The sequence below is a fragment of the Gopherus evgoodei genome, chromosome 12 (genome assembly GCF_007399415.2).
Source record: "Gopherus evgoodei ecotype Sinaloan lineage chromosome 12, rGopEvg1_v1.p, whole genome shotgun sequence".
NCBI lineage: Eukaryota > Metazoa > Chordata > Testudines > Testudinidae > Gopherus > Gopherus evgoodei.
Window position 1 is genome coordinate 24,104,807 of NC_044333.1, and position 27,075 is coordinate 24,131,881.

The following is a 27,075-nucleotide window of genomic DNA, read 5'->3' on the forward strand; positions in this document are numbered from 1 at the left end:
AACTTTTCAAACTGCTAGGTCTATAATCACCTTTTAGGTTATTATTGTATCTTCAACACTGGAATTTTGCATAATTCTTGAAAAATTTGCAGGTGTGAATCTGTTTTTTACCCTTTAAGTTATAGATTATTTTGTTAATATTTATACTTGTGTTGCCTGCCATTTTTAATTTTAATTTAAAAATCAGTAGCACTGTGATCAAATATTTGGTGATCCCAGCCAGTGCAACCAATCTTTGAAATGCACAGGAAGGTGCAAAAGGAAAAGGCATCAACTTATCTTTGTTAATATAGATTTTTTAAAAGTTAAGAAGGTTATGTACAAAAAAAAAAGCTTAAGAAATCATATATTTATGTAACTGAAGTCCTTTTAAAAGAATTTATGTAATTATTGGGGGCTTCTGAGGATCCCTTTAATAAGAAATAAGAGTGAGAATCACCTTCTGCTTCTTTGAAAAACTAGTAAGTGCAAAATCTAAACAAGGGTGTAAAATTCATTAACTTGTCTTTATTTGATATTTCCTTTTTAATGGAATATTTTCTCAGCTGTCTTGGGTATGGGAAGTACTGTTTCCTTTTAAGTTAACCTATATGTTTGTTTTTCTAGAATGTATGGCTGTTACAAATGAGCCTGACCTTGTGCCACCTCTTTTGAAGGAGAAGCTGGATAAGGAAGAGGAATTTGGACCGAGGTTGCCTCCAGTTTTCTTTTCTAGTAAGTGCTGAAGATTTTAAATTTTTACACTGAAAATATATGTTTGCAGTTATTTTATTTCTGCTCCCCATAAACATCTTCAAAGTTACCTCCTTATCTACCTTCAAATCCCCTTCTCAAAACTCTCTATGATGCCTACAAAAATCTGGTGTGCTGAGACCACTGCCTATCATGATAACCAATATTGTTTTATTACTTCCTGGTAGTTCCTGGTCTCTCTGCCTTCATCTATTGTCTCTTATCTTTTATAGTTAGAGCCCTGTAAATCTGTGGATATCTGCTTTATATCCGTAATATCGAATGCAGATATCTGTGGACCATTTTTGCAGATCGCGGATCAGAGCAGACATAGGTGCTTTCGCACTCCCTGGCTTGAAGTGGTTTCCATTATATACAGGGTTTACAGTTTGGTTCAATGGCTCTCAGTGCCTGCCATTATAAAAATTGTTCCAGCACTCCTGGATGTGGGTACAAATTTTGTATCCATGCAGGGCTTTAAATATAGGATCTCAAAGGTGGGGAAGCAGCTGTCTGCAGCTCATAGCCTACGAAGCTGCTTCTCCACCTTCCAGAGCCTATATCCCCCCCACCCATTTACTTTGCAGAAGCAGCTGCCTTCCTCTCCAGCTGACCTGACACAGCAATATGAAGTTGGGAGAGGTTTCCTAAATAACTTGGATGCTTAAACCATAGCAATAGGAACATAGTGAATTTTGCTGCCTGTCTTGATCTAACACCTCCCCTTTCTTCGTATACCTGGGAGAAAGGGATATAGGCTCCTTCCCCACCTTCCAGATCCTATATTCCCTCTCCTCAGTATACCGAGTAAGGGGAAGTGATAGATCAGAAGCAGCTGTCTGCAGCTCGTAGCCAAAGAGGATCTGGAAGGTGGGGAAGTAGCCTCAGAGGCTATGAGCTGCAGACAGATGCTTCCCCACCTTTGAGACCCAGTATACCAGGGGTCGGCAGCCTTCGGCTTGTCAAGGTAATCAGCTGGCAGGACATGAGACATTTAGTTCACATTGATGGTCTGCAGGCACGCTTCCTCCTTCCCCGTTCCGGCCAATGGGATCTGCGGGAAATGGCAGCCAGCATGTCCCTACACAAGGCTCTACTTATATTTAGATTGTAAGCCCCTCAGGGCAGGGACCATCTTTTTGTTCCGTGTTTGTACAGTGCCTAGCACAATGAGGTCCTGGTCTTATGACTAGGGTTCCTAGGTGCTACAGTAATGTAGATGAGGATAATTTCATTTTTTAATACTGTTTGTATTTCAGAGGGCAATTTATTGACGGGTCTTTGATCTGCAATTAGGTACTATGCAGAGATAGAGACACAAGTGAATGTTCCACTGACTTAAAGCCTAGAGTTGTTAAGCAGCTGTCCCCATGCAAGTAGAAGGTATTTTTGGTACAGAGATATTATGGGTCAATAAGTGTGTATGTGTGTGTATTAGTGTATATATATACAGATACATTTAATCTGGCTGTAAATTTGTGTTCAAGTCACTAAAATTCAGAACTCATGTGTAGTTATTGTCTTTTACCCAGAATCAGACCTTACAGATCTTTCAGTAGGAGAACATATGCTGCTGCTATTACCTCTTGAATGTTGAACAGACAGGGCTTTTGTTGTTGTTTTTAATCGCTTTGTTTAACCACGTTCAACAGATTTAGAGTGAATAATAAGGCATTGTTACTTCATCTGTGGAAATTTTGCGCACAGATTAAAGATTCTATGTGTTATGTCATATAATTTCAATTCAGATCCAGGTCCCTTTCTTGGAAACTATCAGAGCACTGGGGTCCTTCATTCTTCCCTACAGCCCCACATACACCTGTGTACATTAAAGTGATATTGTCAAAAGCTTTGATCCTACATTGGGATCCACTGGCACAGACTTTTGTGCCTGTGAAGATTCCCACTGATTTCACTGGGGCTCTGCACAAACTCAAGAGTCAATGCTGAAAGATCCTGATGCAAAATCGGGACCAAGGTTGACATGATGGGTTTTTTAATATCGGATTATAAAGGTATGTCTATAGAGTAGAGAAGTTTCAAATGAATTGGAATTGGGAGTCCCAAATCACTTATGTAGCTTTGGAAATCTCAGCCCAAATATTAGGGATTTTAAATTTTTGTGTAGTTTAATATTGTGTTTGTCTTTTACTTGGTAATGCATTTATTTCTCTCTATTTGATTTTTGCTTTAGGCACTACTCAGAGGCATGAGCCAGTACCACTGGCAAGTTCTCTTGAAGCCAGTCAGAAAGAGAAACCTAAAAAGAACAAAGAAAAACACAAGGCTAAGAGAGAGCACAAACACAAAAAGGAAAAGGTGACCAACTGAAATAAATTGGTTCTTTCTTTCTTTGGACTGATTTCCTCAGTCAAGTGAAAACTACCATGATATATGCTAGATTATGGAAAACAGAAATAGAGTTGGGCTGCGTGGACACCCTCCCTTGGACGCACTTAGCACTTCTAGCTTAGAACAGAAGATACATTGGCTGAACAGGGTGCTGCTTGTTCTTTATGTGCTTAGGGACCGTATGCATAGTTCGCTTAGATACTGCATAATACTGCAGAAAACTTTGATACAAAATAATAATAAAGTTTCTAAATATATGTTGTTTTAATTTATTTAGTCCTTGCCTCCTAAAGACTGTGGCTTGTATTATGTAAAGTTTACACAACTGAAGATGTGCTTGTGCAGGTACTGTTGTTACTGCTCTGCTCCAGTTAACTTTGGAATTTTCACTGAAATATGTTTCCTGTAATCCTAGTTGCTCTTTTTTAGTGACCTTCTGTTTTAATTTGACCAACTTTCTTTGTAAAATTAAAAAAAAAAAAATGAATAGCAAACTCAACTATTTCTTTTTTTAACAGAAAAAGAAACATAAGAAGCACAGGCACAAAGGCAAACACAAGAATAAAAAATCAGAGAAAAACAGTAGCTCAGACACTGCTGATAGCAGTGACAGCCTTAGTGACATAGAGGAGATCACAGATTTGTCATCCCAGGAACTTCTAAGAAGGTAATCAGATAATTTCCCAAAATCTTGGTAACTCTGGCAGCAATAATGAGCCAGATCTTTGCCAATGTAATTTGGTGTAGTTCCGCTGAAGTCAGCGGAACTACGCCAATTTAAACCAGCTGTGGATCTAGTACAATATGTTTGTGCCTAGAATACAGCTTATTTTGCTAATCAAGTCTAGAAAAGATAATTTATCCTAGGCTTTTGGATCTAAATGTGCCAGATAAGAACTAGTTTTAAGATAAAGTGCTCCAGGGAAAAGAGCGTTGAGCAGCTAACTCGGCAAGCACTAGATAATGAAAGTTAATTTGGGTGAGATCTTGGTGTCGTAAATTACTATAAATGGGAATAAATACTGAGTAGGTAAGAGAAGTGCAAATGGTGAGAAGTGTTGTTCCTACATTTGTTCAGAAGACATAGTGAAGGTTAACAAAATTTATCCCTCCCCTGATAACTATGAGGTATTGCCTGATAGATTTTTAGTATCCAAAATAAATGCTATAATCTGGCTAAAATCCTTCATAGCTGAATGACCCAGCTCCAGCAGACCCAGGTTGCTGGGCTGATTTTGGTTCAGTCAGGGCTTGTCAATATCACACACCCGGTCACTGCTTGCTGGTTCTGTTCTTGTGAGATGGCAAGTTATTGAAGTTTAGGAGCATTCTGTGCTTGAATACAAGGTACTGTACTAATATGGAGCAGGCAGGCAGAACTGAGTAGACAATGAGAAACTGCTTGAATCAAGTGCGCATTTGTTCAGCAAGCTGAAGTGAAGGTAGTAGGTCTAATTTTAGACAGCATGCTCTTAAATATTTTATAAACCATAGACTTGAACAAACCAGTATTAAGCCCATGAACAGTAGACGAGAACGCTGACTTCATTCTGCTTTCAAAGTATGTTCCATACACTTCTAAAAAAACCAGCCAAATTAAACATAAGTAACTTCAGCTCCAAGCATGCTCTGGGTGGAGGAATCACTACATCACACTCCAGTTAAACCCTCTGGATAATTGAAGGAGTGACCTCAACATGTTCTGCAGAGTAACCACATTTTCTTTCTTGATGTAGGAAACTCATTGTGGTATAGGACCTTAGTGGGACAAGGGAATATGAATAGGAAAACTAGGCATTCCAAAGGACTATTCCCATCCGTCCTCTGTTCATTAAAAAACAAGCAAACAAAAACCTGATGAGCGCAATTTAAAAATGATTTTTAAAAATTAAGCTTTGTTTCAATATAATTTTTTTTTTTTTAAAGGTACTTTTTAAGGGGCTTGCAAACAGGTAGCTCAAAATTTGCAGCCAGACCTGGCTTGTTTGTGAAAACTGACATGTTGGAGGCTCTTAGAAGATTTGCCAATTTTGTTTTATTAAAAGGGCAAAAACACATTATGGTTAAATTCAGATTGAGGATTTGAGAAACCTTTTCATTCTTGTTAAAGTGATTATATGTCCGTGATGATGGTGTGTATAATTATTAAATATGGTCTTTTTTTCCAGACTGAAACATCTTCCTGCAATGAAGCAGTAGCTTGCTTTCTTCAATACTGTATGACTTTTGGGCTGAAACTTTGATTTCCTCCATGATGGAAGATCATTAATGTATAGATTGCACTGTAAATGTTGTATTTATGCTGAATATATGTTTGAAATAATACATTTATACATTTGTTTTGTGATATTTTGCCATTTTAAACTATATGAATTGTGGAATGTTGGAAAGATCTTTCTATTTTTTTTTTTTACCTGCTAGCATGCATTATCAAAAGTAATAGTTCAGGCTTTACATTTAATTAATATGAGGGCTATCGGTAGCAAGCACGTGTGTGTATGAAAGTAGGACTTCTCCTTTACACTCCAATGTTCTACTTAAAAGGTAGGCTCAAAATGGTGAATTCTTGGTTATTTTGAGGAACCCGTTATAGTTTGATTGGAGCTACCTTTAATTTAAACGAAACTTTAGATATTTTAATAAACTGTATATTACAAATGGTATTTCTGGTGTGTTAAATCATTGTGTGAAAGTTCTTAAAATATTATAAACAAGAATATAAGTCAGTACTGAAAGAAGTGAAGCTAGAAAGTTAAAAAGGCATAATTTACATGAAAACAAGTCATTCTGTGTCTCATGCAGATATTCAGAATACAGAATTTCTCTGTATTTCTAAATGTGTTAATCTGCTTTTCAGACTTTTTCAGTATTAGAATTTTATATATTATCCATCACCATAGTATGGCTTTTTCAATAAATTAACAAATGGTATGATGCATGTTAAAATAGCATTACAGTACTGGATTATCTTGAACACTACCTACATAAAAAAATTCATCATCAGTATCGGCATTATTCTACATTCATGTTTATATTTAACGCAAACGTTATGTGAAAACCCCAAAGATTCTTTCAAAATTTTCTTGCTTGCTCTGCGTACAAACCTGTGCTGTATTGTACACTTAAAAGGAGGTTAAAATTTCATTAAAAGTCCAAATAAGTTTGTAAAGTCCTATTATGATTACAGGGTTGTTTATGATGTGAACTATAAAATAATACTGAACCACATGACTGTCTGACCTCCTTGAATGGAACAAGCTGTTAAAACCAGCTCATCATGATTTATTATGAAACTAAAAGAATGTTCTCCATTAGCAATTGCTAACAAAAAAAAATCAAACAAGCTCAAGGTTTTAGATGATGTTGTATTGGACTAGCTAAAAATAAAGTAAATTTTCAGCATTCAGTCTTTTTAATAGGTCATTGGATTTAGAGTAAGGTGGTATAGTGTTGATTTAGGTTTTGTAATTTAAATTTAGCAATTAAGAGGGAACTTTATAGAAAGGGAAAAAGTTAGTAACAAATGTGGATTTGGAATGCTGTCTGGATTACAAGAATGGGTAAATGAAGCAGCAGAATAAAAAAAAAATTAAAAGTAAACTCTTAAGTATAGTAAACAGATTTTTTTGGTACACTACCAGTAGTACAGTATTGTTATAAAAATCAGTGCCTCAAGATCTGCTTCTCTCAGAGGGAAAAAATGGCTCCTATAAAATCAGACACCAATTCTCAATCCTTTCCATTTAGAATTACCTCTCACTGATTATTTTAAAAAATTAAAAATGCCATGAAGATAAAAAGTCATTGTTTCTGTTTTTTTAATCCACCAGTGTGACACACAATTTCTTGGATTAGTATAATTTGACAGGATTAGAGAAAAATATTAACTTGTTCAATTTGTTTACCTGTACATTTGGCAGCACTTTTTGTATAGTTATTTTCTCTGTACAGTCCGTTCCTAGTTTTGTTCATGTGGGTCTCTTCATATAGCAATATAGAAGAAGAATATTGTAAAAGATAGGAAAATCTGATTGCCATCCTAGAAAATTGGCAGAAAGATTTAGGAGCAGGTGTGGTCTTTGAAACTTTTAAAATGTCTTTAAAATTAATGAGTTTTCAAATTAACAGTGCCCCTTTAATTTCTTAAATCATCATATATTCAGCTTGTTTTTGCAGAAGTACATCTTTGTAAATCAAAGAAGCTGTTTTCAACAGTGCATTAATAGAACAGGGATTTCAATCTTTCTTTTCCCTTGACCCCCAAACCAGCTCATTTCTTTCCTGACTCCAACCCTGTAACCTTTTGTGGCCACACATTTCTAATTCGTATATTGTAAAAATTTAACAGCAAATAAATGCTTCTGAATAAGGAGTAATGAGTATGCCCAATGATGAAAGGAGTTGCAAGATAAGCAGTGAAGGGAGCCTTGATGCATTTCCCTGTACCTCTTTCCTTACGTCTGCAGAAACTCCATTTAAAGAAGGCAAAGCAGCTGGCAGAGAGCTGTGAGCAGTGGGTCCTGGCAGCCAGCTCCACTCTAAACAGCACTTTTCCAATGTTGAGAGCACAATGCAGGTGAGAGTATAAAAGGTGCAGTGGAGGCAGGGCCGAACAGCAATAAAAAGGAATGGAGTGAGCTTCCCTAGTCCTAGAGCAGTGTTTCCCAAACTTGGGACGCCGCTTGTGTAGGGAAATCCCCTGGCAGGCTGGGCCAGGTTGTTTACCTGCTGCGTCTGCAGGTCCGGCCAATTGTGGCTCCTACTGGCTGTGGTTCGCTGCTCCAGGCCAATGGGGGCTGCTGGAAGCGGCAGCCAGTATGTCCCTCGGCCCGCACTGCTTCCCACAGCCCCCATTGGCCTGGAGCAGCAAACCATGGCCAGTGGGAGCTGTGATCGTCTGGAACTGCGGATGCGGCAGGTAAACAAACCAGCCCAGCCCACCAGGGGCTTTTCCTACACAAGCAGCATCCCAAGTTTATAGACTCTAGGACTGGAAGGGACCTCGAGAGGTCATCGAGTCCAGTCCCCTGCCCTCATGGCAGGACCAAATACTGTCTAGACCATCCCTAATAGTCATTTATCTAACCTACTCTTAAATATCTCCAGAGGTGGAGATTCCACAACTTCCCTAGGCAATCTATTCCAGTGTTTAACTACCCTGACAGTTAGGAACTTTTTCCTAATGTCCAACCTAAATCTCCCTTGCTGCAGTTTAAGCCCATTGCTTCTTGTTCTATCACAGGAGGCTAAGGTGAACAAGTTTTCTCCCTCCTCCTGATGACAGCCTTTTAGATACCTGAAAACTGCTATCACGTCCCCTCTCAGTCTTCTCTTTTCCAAACTAAACAAACCCCAATTCCTTCAGCCTTCCTTCATAGGTTTGGGAAACACTATCCTAGGCCTGGTCCACACTACAGCGTTAAATTGATTTAAACAGCGTTAAATCGATTTAATGCTGTACCCGTCCACACTACAAGGCACTTTAAATCGATTTTAAGGGCTCTTAAAATCGATTTCTGTACTCCTCCCCAACGAGAGGAGTAACCCTAAAATCGATATTACTATATCGATTTAGGGTTAGTTTTGATGGAAATCGAAGTTATTGGTCTCATTCTTTTACTGAGCTACCCAGAATGCACTGCTCTGGAAATCGATGGTAGCCTAGGACCATGGACGCACACCACTGAATTAATGTGCCCTAGTGTGGACGCATAAAATTGATTTTATAAAACCAGTTTTAATAATTTCGATTTCATGCTGTAGTGTAGACGTGGCCCTAGAGGAAGCCAATTACCAAGTAGGCTGAAGCCCTTTTAGGTGGGGGGAGATCTTGGGCAACATCCAGGTGCAGCTTGCATTGAGGTTGTGATCTTGTTATTGAGAAATTAGACTAGATGATGGTGTGATGAAAGGACATTATTGGACTGAATTTGGGATGTTACATGCCCTACCCAAGAGGTGAAGACAAGTGAATTATGCAGCTGTCCTAAATTTATGCCAACAACGCCTCTAGGCCCCATGCTCCACGTAATCATTTTTTTTGTGTATCTTCATCTAAATACTCCCCTCTTTAAAAAATATATATTTATTTAGAAGTTATTTACAAGGATAGCACCGTTTAGTGCTTGCGGCTTAACGCCCGATGCTTGTAGTTACCGTGTCCAACAGCACAGATCTTGAATAGGTGAGTGGCTCAAGCCCAGGACTCCAGGCACTGATGTGAGAACCCTTCGCCCTGTAAGGTTTGACTTTACAGCTAGAGCCGAGATGGGGAGCTCTGGGCCGTTTGGAGGCCCCCCCGGCGCCGCCAGCCCGTGTCCTGCTGCCCTGTCAGCCCCAGGTCACAGCTGCACCGCGCTGACTGCAAGGGGGTGGCCGGGCGGGCTGCGGCGCTGCTCCTGGCTGCCTGGGAGAGTCGAAGCCGGTGCCCTGCGGGCTGGGGCCAGCAGCCGCTGCTGAGGGTCAGAGGCCGGGCGGGGCGAGAAGCGGCCTGTGGTGTCCTAGCGGTGGGTTAATTGCTCCAGTGTTGGGAAGGCGCCGGGATCCCCTTGAGGCGCGGGCGCGCGGCTGGTGGTGCGTGCGGTCCCCGCTGCCGGCTGGCTCTCGCGGGGGCAGCGTGACGCTAGGGGCTCCCGTGAGCGGCGGTTACCTCGGAGCCGTGGAGATGGCCGGGGCCAGCGGCGGGGGGGACCCGCTGGCGTTGGAGGAGCCTCCCCTACCCAGGCCCTCCCAGCCGGAGAGCTGCTTAGGCGACCAGGACAGGCTCGCGAAGGTGGGGGCGGGGAGCGGACGGCTTCCTTCCCGGGGGAGGGCGGCGCCCTGGCTGAGAGACCGGGGGGGCCGGCCGCCCAGAGGGATCCCAGTGGTGGGGGTGGGTGAGAGACGAGGGGAGAGTGTCAGTGTCTGGGAGAGGGGTGACAGCTGGCGGGGGCGGGGTGTTTCTGTCTGCGGGGGGGGGGTAAGAGCAGGGTGGGTGAGAGACGGGATGTGTGTGTCTCAGTGCGGGGGGGGTACTGAGAGTGTGTGGGGGGGTTTAGTGCCTAAGACAGGTCTGGGGGGCGGGGGAGAGAGGATATCTCAATGCCTCAGGAGTTGGGGGGAATCGTAGGAGCACAACTGGGATGAGCTGCAGACTGCCCTGTTCATATAGGGCCAATACATGCCAGACGCTGCTGGTTGGGACAGCTGGGAGTAGATATTTTCTTCCACCACCTTCCCCTATCCGTGAAAGTATCGCCAGCCTAACTCCTCTTTGCTACCAGCAGGCTGCCCATGTGCTCCTTTAAGGGTTCTTTTATTCCCAAGAGATCAGCCCACACACCCAGGTCAATGTATAATTCAGATTTTACCCAATAATCACACTGTTGCCAGTCCTTTAGTATCTGATATCTAAAGGTTTATTTATAAGAGAGAAGAAGAGAGCAGAGTTAAAATAGTTAAGGAAGATAAATATATATGCTATTTTCAAAGTTTTTATATCAGGTTTGAAGCAATGATATTACAGACTGCTGGTTTGTAAAGACTCTGGTAACTTCCAAAAGACTGGAAGGTCCTTAGTCCATTGGTTGGAATGCTCCTTTTAGGCCATGGCCACACTTACAGTTCTGCAGCGCTGGTAGTTGCAGCTGTCTTCGTGCAGCTGTGTAGGGCCAGCGCTGCAGTGTGGCCACACTGACAGCTACCAGCGGGGCAGTGTGGCCACATTTGCAGCACCCTTGGAAGTGGTGCATTGTGGGCAGCTATCCCAGCATTCAAGTGGCTACAACGTGCTTTTCAAAAGGGGGGGTGGAATGTGACAGGGAGCGTGGGAGAGACAGAGAGATTGGATTTTTGGAGCTGACACTGTTCTCAGCTCCCTGCCTTGCAAGTTCTAAGGACTGGAAGACACACAGTGCCTACTTTCAATCTATTTAAAAGTTCTGACCCCTTCCCCCACCCCTCTCTCATTCACTAAATGCAAATTATGCACTCCTAAATAGCCGTCAGACCAGATAAGCATCTGCTCAACATGGACTTCCCCCTCCCCCTCTGCCGTGTGAGCCTGCTGTTTCTCTCTTCAAGCAAACAGCTGTGAACATTCCAAAGTAATTCCCCTGCCTGCCTCTGCTCGCTCAGCAAACAGGAGCTGTGTTTGTTTTTTAAATAAGCAGTTTGGCTGAACTCCGAGCTCCCCCTTTCTTCCGGTTTGTTGTGGACAGGAATTCTGGGATACCTTCTTATACCCCGGAGGTCTATAAAAGCGCTGGTGGGGTCCACACTTGCTGACCAGTGCTGGATCACCAGCGCTGGAATCGCTACACCCGAGGCTCGACCGGGTGTACAGCCAGCGCTGCAATCAGGGAGTTGCAGCGCTGGCCATGCTTTGCAAGTGTGGCCACATCCTAAGTTGCAGCGCTGTAACCCCCTCACCAGCGCTGCAACTCTCTAGTGTAGCCATGGCCTTAGTGTAAGTCCATAGTCCAAGGATCAGAGCAGGAAAAATGGAGATGCTTCCAGGGGGGTTTATACCTTCTCCCAGGTGGAGGGAACTTCTCTCAGTCTTACTTTGTGGAAAATTACAGGCACAAGATGGAGTCCAGGATCACATACAGAGGCAGATTAAGGTTTCCTGGGGTCCTGGGCCAGAGCAAGTGGGGGGGCCCTCTCCACCCCTTCCACTTGTGGTCCTGTTCCTCCCCCCTCCACATGTGACCCTGCCCGTGGGCCCACCCCTTTCTGCCCCTTCCGCCAAGGCCCCACCCCTATTCCACTGAGGGTCTCCCCATTCTGCTCTTCTACCACTGTGGCCCCAAAACCAGATAAGCTGTCTGAGAACTCCAGTCCTGTGGCTGCAGCAGGAGTCCTGATGCTGGGACTTTCCCCACCCTGGCTCCTGGCTGCTGATGGGGTTGGTGGGCTCTGGGGGTTTTCCCCACTGCCTCCCCCAGTGCTGCTTCCTGGGAGGGAGCAGGGTCAGGGCAGTGGGGCTTTTCCCACCCATCTGGGTCTCCAGGCCCCTGGGCATGGGCCCCACAGCCCCAGTGGCTAATCTACCATTGGTCACATGCCCTTGCATGCTTCGGTGACTCATAGGAACGGCTGTTACCCATGTTCTGGCTAAAGTGTCCACAGAAAGGCTCATGGGATGAGGACAAGCTTCGTCTGTGGCTCATTAAGAGTTTACTGTTCCTTAATAGGCCATCAACACATTTGAAATACAGTCAATATTCATACTTTTAGATGCAAAGATGATACTTGCAGACAAACAGGATAATCATATTTGATAGATTATAACTTTTCCATTGATACCTTACATGACATACTTTATATCAGATTTGTTGCAGTTGTCTAACAGTGGCAATATTAATTATATAAATGGTCATATTTCAGTCATACAGCATATACAAGGTACTTCAAGAATCAAAATAGATTTTTTGAAACTTAAAGAAGAGCAAGATCTTTGTCATGTACAAACAGGTGCTTAAAAAAAAGTGTTGCTGTGATCTGCCAAATCAACTGCAATCTAATAACAGAGAAAGATGAGTGTGAATGCTCTCAAACAGCAGGAACTAAAATATTTTAATCGGGTTATTACTTTCAGACTATCTCTTGAGGACTAACTTGTCAACAAGAAGGATTTATTATATAAGATAAAACGTACTTTATCTTTGTTCTGTTCATTTACAGATTCACTTTAAAATTTTGAGAGGGCACTGTAATACTGTGAGCTCCTGCCATTTCTGCTTTGAAGATACAAAAATTCTTTCTTGCTCTTATGACAGAACAGTGAAACTCTGGGTATGTCATGAATCTAAAACAATTCAATAGTCACGCCATAATAATGTCTAAACCAAGCAAGAAATGTCATGTAAGTATGGCAGTTGAGTGAGTCATAAATTGACCTTCTAAACAGCTTTTTATTCAGTCTGTAAAATAACTGAACTGTTTCACAGGTACAATTACAGTGGCAACGCTCCTATTCTATACTTTTAACATATTCTTTGACATACAGCAGTGTTCCATGTAAGCACCTGGAGATGAATGTTCTTACACACTAGTGAAGGAGAGCTCTACTACAATATTATATAATATGTCAACTCTTTCTGGGAAAAAAACATTCCATTTTGACTTTTTTCAGTGGGAATGTCATCTTGTGCTGCTTTTATAGTGTTAATGAGTTTTTTTTCCCTAATTCATGTTTTTTTCCTCATTAATTGCCTGAACCTAGTCTCTGACTCAACAAAGAACTTATGTATGTAGACCCTATTGACTTCAGTAGGATTTTGACATGCATTTAAAGTGCTGAATAGCTGTGGACTTAAGCACATGCTTAAGAGTTTTGCTGGATCAGCGCTCTAGCTCTTTGAATAAAATACTTCACAACAATGGCTTGTTATACTATTTTTGGTTTCTTTTGATCCGGAGGTTCATTTTGCTCACCATCACATTGTTTGATGCGTACAGTCTTTCTTAGAGAATAGTGGGAATCAAGGATTATGCGCTATAGGCACTAGATTTAGCTATCAGCAAGGGCGTAATGTTTTTTACACTTTGCATGTGTTGCCTTTTGTTTGCAATGAAGTCGAGTCTATCTGTTCTGATGCCCTTAGCCAGTTTTATGAAGTTGCCAAGGGTTTCCACAAAATTCCAGCCAGATTGGTTACAGCAACCAGGGTTACCTGAACTGAGGCACACAGGAACCCTGGCTGATGTGATTTATTTCAGTCTGTTCTAAAAGATGGCCCAGATCCTTATTCTTAGATAAGTACTATACCTGACATTCATATGAGCAGCTGACAATTCATTATGCCTGGCATATATGAACTGGTTTGTAACTTGATTCAAACACTTCCTGCTGAAGCTGGTATTACGGGATGGTAATGCCTTAATGTTGTGAATACAGGCGGAGAGGCTATGGTGCTATAAAGAGATCTTTAGTGCTGCACTTTTATCCAGATATCATGCTTAGCTTCCATTATGACACGTTAAGAAATTTTCTAATGAACGTTTGGGAACAGATGAAGAACAAAGCTTAACTTGGGGTCAGCTCAGGCATCCACAGTGTTCAGCACTTCCATGGTGTCCAAGAGACTAGACTCATTCCATCCTTAGCTTCTCCCATGAAACAACTGAAGAGCCGCTCCCTTTTTGATAGGTTTCAAAGCAAATAATCATGATTACAATGATGATGTTTAAGAAAATATTTGTAGGAGGCAAGACAGTAAATAAATGTTTCCAACCAAGTGGATCATTAAGATGTTCACAATTTAATGTTGATAATTCCATCACATTGTCAGAACTACATACTCACTCCTCATCCTATCACAGAACTGAAATTTGTAAAGTATAGATTCTTCTATTTTAAGTGAAAACCTATGGTATCAAACTTGCATGTCAAGAGATTTAAATCAAAACAAGAAAATAATAAGGTAATTGCAGAATCTTCCTTAAGTAAACTAGATGGAGGGGACACATGAAAGCCTCTTCATTGAAAAGAGAATATAATGTATTGAATATTTTTTCTTCAAGTATGGAAAATTAGTACTGTCTGATGTGACTTGCTTATGTTGGGCATAGTTGTGTAAGAAAATTTTTATCCAGCGCTTCTTGAGATATTTTTTGTCAGGAGCTAAGAGAATCTACCTGAATGTTGAGGGCTTCCTTATAAGCAACACATAAGGAAGACAATGGTTCATTTATCCTGATAACTTCCACTTTGTCAGGACAACTCTGATTTCCTTCTTCTGTAGGAGTAGCTGGGCCAGTTAGGATTTGATAACAAAGAGCTAGGGAAACTGTCAGTTCCCTTTGAAGTCTCTGTTTCTTTTGAATGAGTAGGTATCAAATGTGTATCTAAGAAAGTATTTGGAATTCCTCTTGTGACTAGAAAGTATTTCACTGGCAGTGCACACATCCTTTGGAAAACACAAATTAATAAGGCACAGTACACATGATCTAAATCAGTGGTTTTCAACTAGAGGCACATGTACCCTGAAGGTATGCAGAGGTTCTTCCAGTGGGTACATCAATTCATCTAGATATTTGCCTAGTGCAGGGTTTCTCAAACAGCGGTCGCCACTTGTGTAGAGAAAGCCCCGGACGGGACGGGACGGTGTGTTTACTTGCCCAATCCGCAGGTCTGGCTGATTGCGGCTCCCACTGGCCACGGATTGCTGCTCCGGGCCAATGGGAGCTGCTGGAAGCGGTGCGGTTTGAGGGACTTACTGGCCGCCGCTTCCAGCAACTCCCATTGGCCTCGAGCAGATTAGGATGACCTGAGGTCCTGATTTTATACGGACAGTCCCGATATTTGGGGCTTTGTCTTAATATAGGTGCCTATTATCTCCACACACACCTCCAATCCCAGTTTTTCACACTTGCTGTCTGGTCACCCTATGAGAGAGATGGTGGGGGTGGGGATAGGAGATGAAGGGCCTTGAAAGTGAAACAAGTAACTATGTTTGATGCAATAAAGCTAGGAAGATGATTGCAGCAGAATTCTGAATGGATATGAGCAGGGCCAGATTAATGTTATAATAAGAGAGACATGAGATGGTCTGAGAGCCTGGAGAAATGTTTTGGCTGTGTGGATGGATAGGAAAAGCCGTATTTCAGAGAAGTTATGCAAAAAGAATATGTGTAGCTTGGATGTGAGGGCTAGAGAGGACCTGGTGAAATTGGAGGAGCGGCACTCCAGACAGTGACTGTAACAGTCGTTTAATGAGGTTAGAGATTAAATGGAGTGATAGTTGGAGAGGCAAGTGGGATCAAAGGTAGTTTCTTTAAGATAGGAGAGACTAAAGCATGCTTGCATAGTAAGAAAAAAGAGAGGAGAGTGAGAAGTCGTGGAGAAGAGAAGGGAGGGGATTAGAGTGTGCACAAGGGAAAGCAGGGAATGGGATGGCATCACGGGGCAATGGAGGGATTAGAGGAGGAGAGCAGACTAGGGGTATGTCTACACTACGGTATTATTCCGATTTTACATAAACTAGTTTTGTAAAACAGATTGTATAAAGTCAAGTGCGCATGGCCACACTAAGCACATTAATTCTTTGGTGTGCATCCATGTACCGAGGCTAGCGTCGATTTCCGGAGTGTTGCACTGTGGGTAGCTATCCCGTAGCTATCCCATAGTTCCCACAGTCTCCCCTGCCCATTGGTATTGTGGGTTGAGATCCCAATGCATGATGGTGCAAAAACAGTGTCATGGGTGATTCTGGGTAAATGTCATCACTCAATCCTTCCTCCGTGAAAGCAATGGCAGACAATCATTTCGTGCCCTTTTTCCTCTGGATTGCCCTGGCAGACGCCATAGCATGGCAACCCTGGAGCCTGTTTTGCCTTTTGTCACTGTCACCGTATGTGTACTGGATGCTGCTGACAGAGGCGGTACTGCAGAGCTACACAGCAGCATTCATTTGCCTTTGCAAGGTAGCAGAGACGGTTACCATCCCTATTGCACCGTCTGCCATTGTAAATTGGCGATGAAATGACGGTTATCAATCATTTTGTACCGTCTGCTGCTGTCATGGGTGCTCCTGGCTGGCCTTGCTGAGGTCGGCCGGGGGCGCATGGACAAAAATGGGAATGACTCCCCGGGTCATTCTCTTCTTTATGTTTTGTCTAAAAATAGAGTCAGTCCTGCCTAGAATATGGGGCAAGTCTACTAGAGAGCCAGAGAGCACAGCCGCTCCAGGTCAGAGCCCCAGAGATCCCGCAGAAATGATGAGCTGCATGCCATTCTAGAGGGTGCCCCTGCAACAACCCCACCCATTGCTTCCCTCCTCCCCCAACCCTTCTGGGCAACCGGTGCAATGTCCCCCCATTTGTGTGATGAAGTAATAAAGAATGCAGGAATAAGAAACACTGACTTTTTTAGTGAGATAAAATGAGGGGAAGGCAGCCTCCAGCTGCTATGATAGTCCAGGCAGGACATTAAAGGGTAGGGGGGGGAGGAGCGCAGCCTCCCACTGCTATGATAGCCCAGGGAGTACAGAATCTTTTCTTTAGACACGAAAGGGGGCGGGGGGGAATGGAGCTCAGGCTCCAGCTGCTATGATGAGGATGGTTACCAAGCATTTTGTACTGTCTGCCAGGAATGACAGGGAGTCATTCCCATTTTTACCCAGGAGCCCCTGGCCGACCTCACCGAGGCCAGCCAGGAGCACTCACGGGCTGATGACAGTTTTCCACCATTTTGTACCGTCTGCCATTAGGAAAGGAAGGGGAGGGGATGCTGCTGTTCAGCGCCATAGCACCGCGTCTACCAGCAGCATGCAGTAGACATACGGTGACATTGAAAAATGGCAAGAAACGATTTTTTTCCCCTTTTTTCACGGGGGGGTAGAGGGAGTAAATTGACGAGATATACCCTGAACCACCCTGGACAACGTTTTTGACCCTACAGGCATTGGGAGCTCAGCCAAGAATGCAAATGCTTTTCGGAGACTGCGGGGACTGTGGGATAGCTGGAGTCCTCAGTCCCCCCTCCCTCCCTTCATGAGCGTCCATTTGATTCTTTGGCTTTCCGTTACGCTTGTCACACAGCACTGCTATGGATTCTGTATCATAGCCTGGAGATTTTTTCAAATGCTTTGTCATTTCGTCTTCTGTAATGGAGCTCTGATAGGACAGATTTGTCTCCCCATACAGCGATCAGATCCAATATCTCCCATACGGTCCATGCTGGAGCTCTTTTTGGATTTGGGACTGCATGGCCACCTGTGCTGATCAGAGCTCCATGCTGGGCAAACAGGAAATGCAATTCAAAAGTTCGCAGGGCTTTTCCTGTCTACCTGGCCAGTGCATCTGAGTTCAGATTGCTTTCCAGAGCAGTCACAATGGTGCACTGTGGGATACCGCCTGGAGGCCAATACCGTCGATTTGAGGCCACACTAACCCTAATCTGACATGGCAATACCAATTTCAGTGCTACTCCTCTCGTCGGGGAGGAGTACAGAAACCAGTTTAAAGAGCCCTTTATATCGATATAAAGGGCCTCGTTGTGTGGACAGGTGCAGAGTTAAATCGGTTTAACACTGCTAAATTCGGTTTAAACGCATAGTGTGACCAGGCCTAGAAATGTCTGTGAGGGAGAGAAGGAAGAGAAATTTGTATGAGGGAATGAGAAGGTGAGCTAAGCAGAGAGGGAAAGTCAAGTTGTGTTTTGTCAATTTCCTCTGGGAAGAAATTTGTGATTCATGGCTCTCATTGTGTTAGGCCCTGTACAAAAAGTGTTCCCTGACTCAGAGAGCTTACAGTGAAAATATAAGAAAAGAGACAACAGGTGGATACAAACAGACAGTGGAGTAAAAGGACATAATGAGACAATATTGGTCAGCATGTCAAGTGGTGGTCTCAGGACCACGTCAGGTCTCACGACACCAATATTGTTAATTGATTTGTGTAACAGGTGAAAGGTCATTTTTTTTCATGGATAAAGGTAATAATAATCATTCTGATTCTCAGATGCTACAACTGAGACCAAGTTCACTGATTTAAGATCTTTTATATGTTGTATTTTATCTTTTCAAAGTCATTAATCAAGCTCCTTTGGATTTATTTAAGGATGTTGAAAAAGGTGTTCCTGTTCAAGTCTTTGAAGAAGAACACACAGCTCCCATTTCTGAGTGCAGCTTGACTCCTGATAACAAAAGGTGACCTTTCATTTGTAGTTCATATGTAAGTATAAATAGAGAGAAAGTGGTGCTATTTGACTGCTAAGTGTTACACTTTTATAGCAAACGAAAAAAAAACAGAACGAAACTCAGGGCAAATACACTGAGTATTGCTCTGATGCTTCCATATAGATAGATTTGTTAGAGAGGAAATTGAATTAATTTTTTCTAAATACACAGAAATCAGCTCGTTGAAGTACAGAAGTTAAACAAGTACAGATAGAAAAATTAGTTAGCTTATCTTTGACCATTTAATATTACTTCCATAATGCCATAAAATTAATGATTGTTTTGGTGTAAACAGATGTTTGAAATGAGACACACAAGTATTGGAACAGTATTCTGTTGTTATATTTAGAGCAATAGCATTTACAGAAATGACTGTGATGATTACACTACATAGTTAAAGTTCCAGTCTACTCATTCTAAGCTTAGTATTGGTTTCCTCTCTCAAATCCACAAAAAAGGTATTACCTCAAAACTGGTATGTTAGATCTGAGGCCAAAGTAGAAATTTTCTTCCAAATTTGATGTGAATTTGACAAAAGGTTCCTAAATTGAGACCCTACAGAAGTTCACTAGCAGCCAAACTGTGTTTGCCACATTGTAGCAAACTCCTCTGACAGAATGAAGGAGAGAAACTTTGGCCAGGTCTATGCTGTAAACTTGTGTTGGTATAACTATGTCACTAAAGGGTTTGAGAAATCCATACCCTTGAGCAATGTACTTATTCTGACCTAACCCCCAGTGTAGATAGTGCTATGTCAATGGGAGAGTTTCTCCCATCAACATTGCTATCGCCTCTTGAGTACAGCTTCTCCTTACAGTCTTCCCTTAAGCACTACAGTGGTGCCAATGCAGCATTTTGATTGTAGACTTACCCATAATTTAGTTTACTGATCTAGCTAAGACCTTGTGTCAGATTGCTAGTTCAAGAATGATTTCAAAAGATATTAACTTGACAGGGAATTTTGCTAGAGATCATCGATTCTAGCAAGCTTACAGCATGTCAGATAACTGCCAGAGACCTATGCTTTCATTTAAAAAAAAAAAGAAAGTCTCCTTTCTTGCAGACAGTTGCCTCAAGTCAGGGCCGGCTCCAGGCACCAAACGACCAAACACATGCTTGGGGTGGCATTTTGGGGCAGGGCGATGCTTGGATTTTTATTTTTTTTTTGGTTCATTGGGGCAGCGCTGGAGGGTTGTTTTTTTTTTTGTTTTGGCATCCCGGCTCTAGGGGAGCGGGGGCTTGGCGCAGCGCTGGGGGGACAGGGGCTGGCGCAGCGCTTGGACGGAGGGCAAGGGCACAGCGCTCGGATGGGGGGCGGGCCCTCAGGTGGCGATCGAGGGGCTGTGCTTCGGGCGGCGTGGTGCTCGGGGATGGGGCTGGTGCAGCGCTTGGAGGAGGGGTGGGGACTTGGGGCACCGCGGTGTTTGGAGGGGGGGGGTTTCAGGAAGCGTGGCACTCGAGGGGCGGGGTTTTGGCGGTGTGGCACTTGCATGGGAGGGTACGGCGGGGCGGTGTTCTTCTTTTTTGCTTGGAGCGGCAAAAATGTTAGAGCCGGCTCTGCTCATAGTGTAATTTCTTTGTTAATAGATATTAGAGGGTTTATTCCTTCACCCTCTCACTTCCCTGGTCCTTCTTGCATGAACAGAGAGCAACAATACCCGAAGTCCAAAGGCGCAAACAATTCGATGTTTATTGGGGTGAACTTCCAGCAAGCATGTTTCCATTTTTCTTCCTTAGTGTCCCCCTTCCCAGCTCTGACACCACAGAGCCTTGCCTGTGTCCCTGTTTCTGTTCCCATCCCCTGTTCCCATTTCCCCCTTTAGCAGAACATGATCCCAATCCCCCCATCCCTGTTCCCATTTCCTCCTCTCTCACATCCTGATTGACTGCAGACTATATAGTAAAACTTGAATTCTGCTTAACTATACCTTAACCAATCATTTTACTGAAATTTAACTAACCAATCTTAACATGTTGTAACATGGTTATTTAACCAATTGTATCCCACCACCTTAACTGGTTTACACCCAACAAAATTGCCTCTGTCTGCTGTATAATTAATCACAGAACCAGACAGAGACCATGCAAATAAACATACAAAACAATACAGAAGTGAGGATTTTACAACTACATCTATACAGACATAAGGGTTTTCCAGCTGTGTCTATTGATAAGTGAGTTCTTATGAGACAGATGCTATGAAACTAAGTTTCCTTTTACATCTTCTAGGCTCTTCCCTTTCTCTGGAGGTAATAGATCGGATCACCTTCCTAACAGCCCCAGATTGCCTTATTTTAATATGGCTAAACAAGGCCGCAGACTGTCACAGTAAGAGAAGGCCATTACATAGACAGACAGTGATTTTTGATTCTTTTATATCTCTATAACTAGCTAAGTGATAAGAATGCACCTAAATTCTTAAAGTATAGGCCTTTGCAGGCAGGCCTGAATATCTATATCGTAACAATATATAAGCGTGTTTTTATACACATTATCTTCAGCAGTATTCAACATTAGATTTTTTCTGTTGTGAGACATCCCCAATGCTCTTTACTCTCCCAGAATAAGAATCATGAGATGATGGTGTCTTTAGAGAATGGAACATTATTTATTTTGTGATTCTGCTTTTTTGAAGAAGGATTCTTCACCATCCACATGGGGCAGAGAAAGTTATTGTATTTACTATGCAGTGCAAGATGTTGTGGAGCTCTTGCCTCCCAGTCTTGAAAGTCACTATCTGAAATGTTTTGGGGCCTGTGAAGTGGGAGCAGGTTCAGTTGGGGGGAATCCCAGAGCCAGCCTAGTCATAAATGTTAAGACGTTGGAGAATTTCCTGAATGACTTGTGCTGGTGGCACAAGACCCGAGAGTGAGGACCCTGCAAAGTGTTATCTTCATAATAAGAAGGTAAGTCATTTCTGTTTGCAGTAATATTAACGAAGTACAGCTTTCCTCACTATTCCCCCGCTAAACCCTTTGTCTTAGTAATTTTTTGTCCTAAATGCCTTAAAATTCTCTTCTCAGGACTTCCTTGCCTCTCCCTATTCCAGTCTACACAAAGTGGATGAACTCATCTTGCCTCCTCCTGTTCCAGTTGTATCATCCCCTCCTCGAGTCTCTTCATTGACTTCCTATCTTTTATTATAGTGAATTCAAACTTCTTTTCCTTACCTTAAAGGTCCAACATAAACTGGCCCCTGCTGTTATGTCTTCTCATTCCCCCTTGTTCTCTATTTTCTTTATCCTCTGCATCTCTTTCTTTTCCTCCCTCTTTTTTGCACTTTCATTCATGCTAGCCCTACACTTGGGACAGTCTCATATCTACAAAGATCCTTCTCTACTTTCAGATCCTTAAAACTCACTTCTTCCAGGAATTCTTCTGATCTTATTCTCATCAAGAGCTTGTCCAACACTGCTTAAAACTTTCTATTTTAGAACCCGATGCAATGCACATTAAGGAATGGGAATCTTTCATTTGGCTTCAGTGAGTGTTAGAGCAAGCTCTTCAGGACACACAACTTTTCTAGATTAGACTGTAAACTCTATGTATTTAGAGAGATGTAAAGGTATGCCATTGTATACATTAATAATTTGTGAACTAGCCTAGGATCATGGGTTTCTTCTGACACTGGAATTTATATATTCCAAAAAGTTCTGTCTTGTCTGTATTGTTTATCAGCATTCTATATCTCTGCAGGCAGCTGTTATAATTTTGTCAAGAGATGCATCTTATCTAATGTCCTGCCATGGACATTAAGCATTACAAGAGCTGTAGAATACACAAACAGTTGAATGTGTAGGTCAAGCAATGTCTCTCGGGGTATTATTCCTGGTATTGCTATCAGTGGAGCATAGTCCAAATCAATTCCAATCAAGTTGGAAGATTGACAAAAAAAACTTAAAGTAGTGAAAAAACTTTGGTCACCACACTTTAAATATGCTAATAGTGCCTTTTGCTGTTGCCGGAGTTTTTGAAGATTGCTAAACAGACAAGCAGAGTTTCATAGTTTGTTGACCTTTATCTGTTTCCAGTCAAAAATAGCATTGATACATATGGCCTTTATGTGTTAGATGATGTCTACTGAAGAACAGAAAATACATTGTCAATTGTCAGAAGATTAATATATGAAATTCCTTGCCATCTAGGTTCCTTTTATTCTTTTAATATATTTTAAATCCATTTTCATGTTGAACTTGTATAAAATGATATTCAGTGACACTGTAATAAATTGGTCAAAAACTGAACAAGTGAAAAGCCATTAGGGTAATAAAGAATAATTATCATGTTCTTTAACATTCAGAATAAATGTATTTCAAATATGTGGGAATGTTTTAGGAAAACCTGTCAGTTTCCAGTAAACTTTATTAAATGGCTTTGTTGTGTAATGTGGCTTTGTATTTGTGCATAGCAAGGTCAGTGGTGTTACGCAGCAATATCAACTCCTGAAAATGCAAATAACTAGCAATGAAGATACTTCACATTCATAACAGCAAACCCACTGTAATTGCTTTACATGCATTTTAAAATTAGTGATAATTAAATAACTTGTAATAGGATGAAATGAAAATGAATAGGCTGTCTGTACTCCAAATTACATAGAAGGCATTCTTTTGTTAATTTCCAGTGCAAAAAATTCCAACTTCTATTTCAAAATTTCCAACTGACTCCTTTTTTTGGCTATAGTTTTTGCAAAAATATAAAAACAAAATATATTTATCTTAAATTGTTGGGAAGTAGGGAGAATACATAATTTAACAGAAAACTGAAGGTGTGTGTTTGTTTGCTTTTCCCCCCACAAAGACAAATTTGTATTGTTTCTACACTAACAGCATTTTAAGTCTGAGTTCTTTTAATGAAAATGTTGATTGTTGTTTTTGTTAATATGCTTAATTTTTAGAGTTATAACGTCATCATATGATAAAACAGTAAAGGCTTGGGATATGGAAACAGGAAAAATGCTTGTATGTATTGATTTTTTCAATGAGTTTAGTTTTTAGCAGAAATTGGTAACATTATCAAATTCATAAAGATTTTTAAATTGGAGGTACAATAAAAAAATGCAATTCTCACATTGGTCAATAATGTGATCTAGTTGGAGGCTGTAGGTTCAGCTGTGAGAGCGATTAACTGTGTGACTTAGGGCAAATGAATTTCTTGCTATGCCTCAGTTACCTCATCTGTAAAATAATATAAGAATGATTACCTACCCCAGCCAGAAAGCCACCTTGTGGTTGAATTCATTTAATATTTCTGGCCAATTTTATGACCTCAGCTGGCCGGTGCTATCTAATTTCAAATTTCCCGCTAATGCAAAATATTAAGTAGGTTTTAAAAAATTGAAATACTGTAAACGCACATCAGAGTTCATTAAAATATCAAACAGTAGCAAAAACTATTCCTTCTGAGCCTGTTTACTGATTATAGAAGAACTGATAAGAAACTGTCATAACTAATCCCAAAAAGCATGACTTTCAAAACAGTTTATTTTCTTCTTCAGTGGACTGTAGACCAAGAAGGCCTTGTAACTTCATGTAATATTTCATGTGATGGTAAATATGTGGTTTCTGGCTTGGACATGGAAAATGCTATATGTGTTACTGATGCAGTAAATGCCACAACGGTGGCATATGTCCAAGGTAAGACTTTAAAACTTCACATTGTTTAGTTCCGTTCTTGAGTCTTGCATCTGATGAGATAATTTTTGATTGCATAAAGAAAGTCATAATAACTAGATTAATATTAAATTCAAGACCTGTTGGATTCAAACAATCTTTTGTGAGGTTGGGAAGCAAACCAATGTGTGAAGAGGGGAAGCAGAATTTAAGAAGACATATCACAGACATGCCTTCCACGTGGCAGTGAATATGGAACATCAGGATTTAATTTCTGTAGGATGTTTTTGTCCAGTCACACTTTGTTCAGCTTTGTCAATGCGTATTCAAATGAGTGTGTGCAAGAATCTTAACCATATATGTTGGTTAGCATTTTGCATCTCACCCTTCCTTTTCTCCCATCTTTTTCCTCTCCTTTTGAAGTGTTTGTTTTCTGTAATAGACTCCTCAGAGGATTTTTAATTCTAGATTTTTTCAGGATCACTAGATTGGTGTTGTCTGGTGTGAGTGCTGAATTTGAGGTGCACTGATGATGGAATTTATCCCAGTTCACTAGGACTGGTTAAGCTTCCTGCATTACAATAGGCCCATGTAATCCCCTGAGTCTGCACAAGCCTTATGCGCTCTTTAAATGGTGTAGAGGGGCTTGGATGGGCTCTGTGCATTCTGGGTAAGTTGTATCCCAAGTCTAGTGACATGAGTTAATATTTCCTTTTGTTTTCTTCCCAAAACCTCTGAGATCGCTACTATGCTATCATAAAAGCATCAGGAACTGGAGGAAGATGGGATAAGAGAGAGATCAGTGATAACATGGTACATAGATAAACATGTAAGACTGAATTCCAGTGGTTGCTTTGCAGTAACCAAGAAGGCTTGTGTGTTTTCTCTCCGTATGTACATAAAAGTATTGTCTTGTCAAATTAAACTAATTACAATTATTTGTTACAAATATCACTTTAGATTGTTACAGTTTTGAACAATCTAATTTACTTTTCACAATTTATTCAATTTTTCTTTTTTTTAAATTTCGTCTCTTTGGCCTGTAAAAAATCAACTATTTAATATCACTTTGCTTTATAGTCAGTTTCTGGTTTTCATAAATTGGCACAGTAACACATATTTGGGATGCAAACGCTGCAAGGGCATGTTTATTTGATTTAAAGTAATATTTCCGTGACTTTGTGTTTGTTCTTAAAAAGTTCATGGAAAAACTTTTATTTGTCTTAGACATTGTAAGAACTTGTTTCTATAAAAACTATGTTGTGGACCAAAATTAGCCTGACAGTGGTTTTGATTTTTATGCACAATTCCCCTTTGAAAGCAATTTCAGTGCTGAGACCGCAGTCCAGAAAAGCACATCAGCACATGTTTAAGGACTTGATTCTTGGATATGCAGAGCACCTTCAACTCCATTGAAGCCTTTGATAGGAAGTATTTACAAAGATAATTGTTTTACTATGTGTCATAAAGTTTTACTGTGTGTCACGAAGTTCTACTTGCACCATGTTTACACGTTCTCATTGCAGAATAGCTGACAACTAATATAACAAATATGAGTCAATATTTTCATAATAGCATTTCACTTTGGTAATATGTTGATAGTAAATATAAGATTTATATTTGCTAGTCTACAGTTTCATAGGATTGTATCAGGGTTCCCTCTCCACTCTGAACTCTGGGGTAGAGATGTGGGAACCCACATGAAAGACCCCTTAGCTTATTTCTACCAGCTTAGGTTAAAAACTTCCCCAAGGCACAAATTCTTCCTTGTCCTTGGACAGTATTGCTGCCACCACCACCAAGTGAGTTAGACAAAGATTCAGGAAAGGGACCACTTGGAGTTCCTGTTTCCACAAAATATCCCCCCAAGCCCCTTCACTCCCCTTCATGGAGAGGCTCGAGAATAATATACCAACTGATAGGTTAACAAAATGAGCACAGACCAAATTCCTGGGTTTTAGGACACTAAAAATCAATCAGGTTCTTAAAAGAAGAACTTTATTATAAAGAAAAAAGTAAAGGAATCACATCTGCAAAATCAGGATGGAAGGTAACTTTGCAGGGTAATAAAAGATTTATAACACAGAGGACTGCCCTCTGGATTTAACTTTACAGTTACAAAAAAACAGGAATGAAACTCACACTTAACATAGGGAAAATTCACAAGCTAAAACAAAAGATAGTCTAACGCATTTCCTTGCTTTACTTACAATTATTGTAATTTTAGATGCTTATTTCAGGAAGGGTTTTAGGAGAGGTTTTTTTCCTGTCTGGTTCCTCTCTCTGTCCCGAGAGAGAGCACACAAAGAGAGCACAAACAAAACCTCCCCGCACGGATTTGAAAGGATCTTCTTCCCTTATTGGTCCTTTTGGTCAGGTGCCAACCAGGTTATTTGAGCTTTTTAACCTTACAGGTAAAGAAGGGATTTTATGCTACCCTTAGCTGTACATTTATCACAGACTGCTTAATGAATCGTTCTACTGTATGATAAATTTCAGTCTAGTATAATTATCCCTCCAAATCCGCGAGGAATGCATGTCATCAAATTAGATATCTGCAAGATTATTGCTTACCTTTTTACTTCAAAATTTCCTTTTGTCTTAGATATAGGCTCTTAATCCTTCTCTCACGTAGTGACAGCACCACAACACCCTTTTCTCTGCTTGGAGAATAAGATAGCTGCTGCCTACACTATTCCTCAGATTAGCCAAAA

General features: G+C 41.2%; 2 protein-coding genes across 3 annotated transcripts in view; both read left to right on the forward strand.

Moving 5' to 3' along the window:
- The window catches only part of GPATCH1 (G-patch domain containing 1), a 28,331-nt gene extending 22,584 nt beyond the window's left edge, over positions 1–5,747 (forward strand). For both annotated transcript variants that reach the window (XM_030581532.1, XM_030581533.1), the window contains exons 17-20: positions 607–714; positions 2,927–3,051; positions 3,603–3,751; positions 5,253–5,747. In XM_030581532.1, coding sequence (XP_030437392.1) covers positions 607–714; positions 2,927–3,051; positions 3,603–3,751; positions 5,253–5,283 — 413 coding nt within the window. In that variant the 3' untranslated portion in view covers positions 5,284–5,747. The remainder of the gene's footprint in view (positions 1–606; positions 715–2,926; positions 3,052–3,602; positions 3,752–5,252) is intronic.
- A 4,001-nt stretch (positions 5,748–9,748) lies between these two features.
- The window catches only part of WDR88 (WD repeat domain 88), a 33,433-nt gene continuing 16,106 nt past the window's right edge, over positions 9,749–27,075 (forward strand). Inside the window, exons 1-5 of the mRNA XM_030581982.1 lie at positions 9,749–9,856; positions 12,751–12,861; positions 18,631–18,719; positions 23,647–23,710; positions 24,247–24,385. Coding sequence (XP_030437842.1) covers positions 9,749–9,856; positions 12,751–12,861; positions 18,631–18,719; positions 23,647–23,710; positions 24,247–24,385 — 511 coding nt within the window. The remainder of the gene's footprint in view (positions 9,857–12,750; positions 12,862–18,630; positions 18,720–23,646; positions 23,711–24,246; positions 24,386–27,075) is intronic.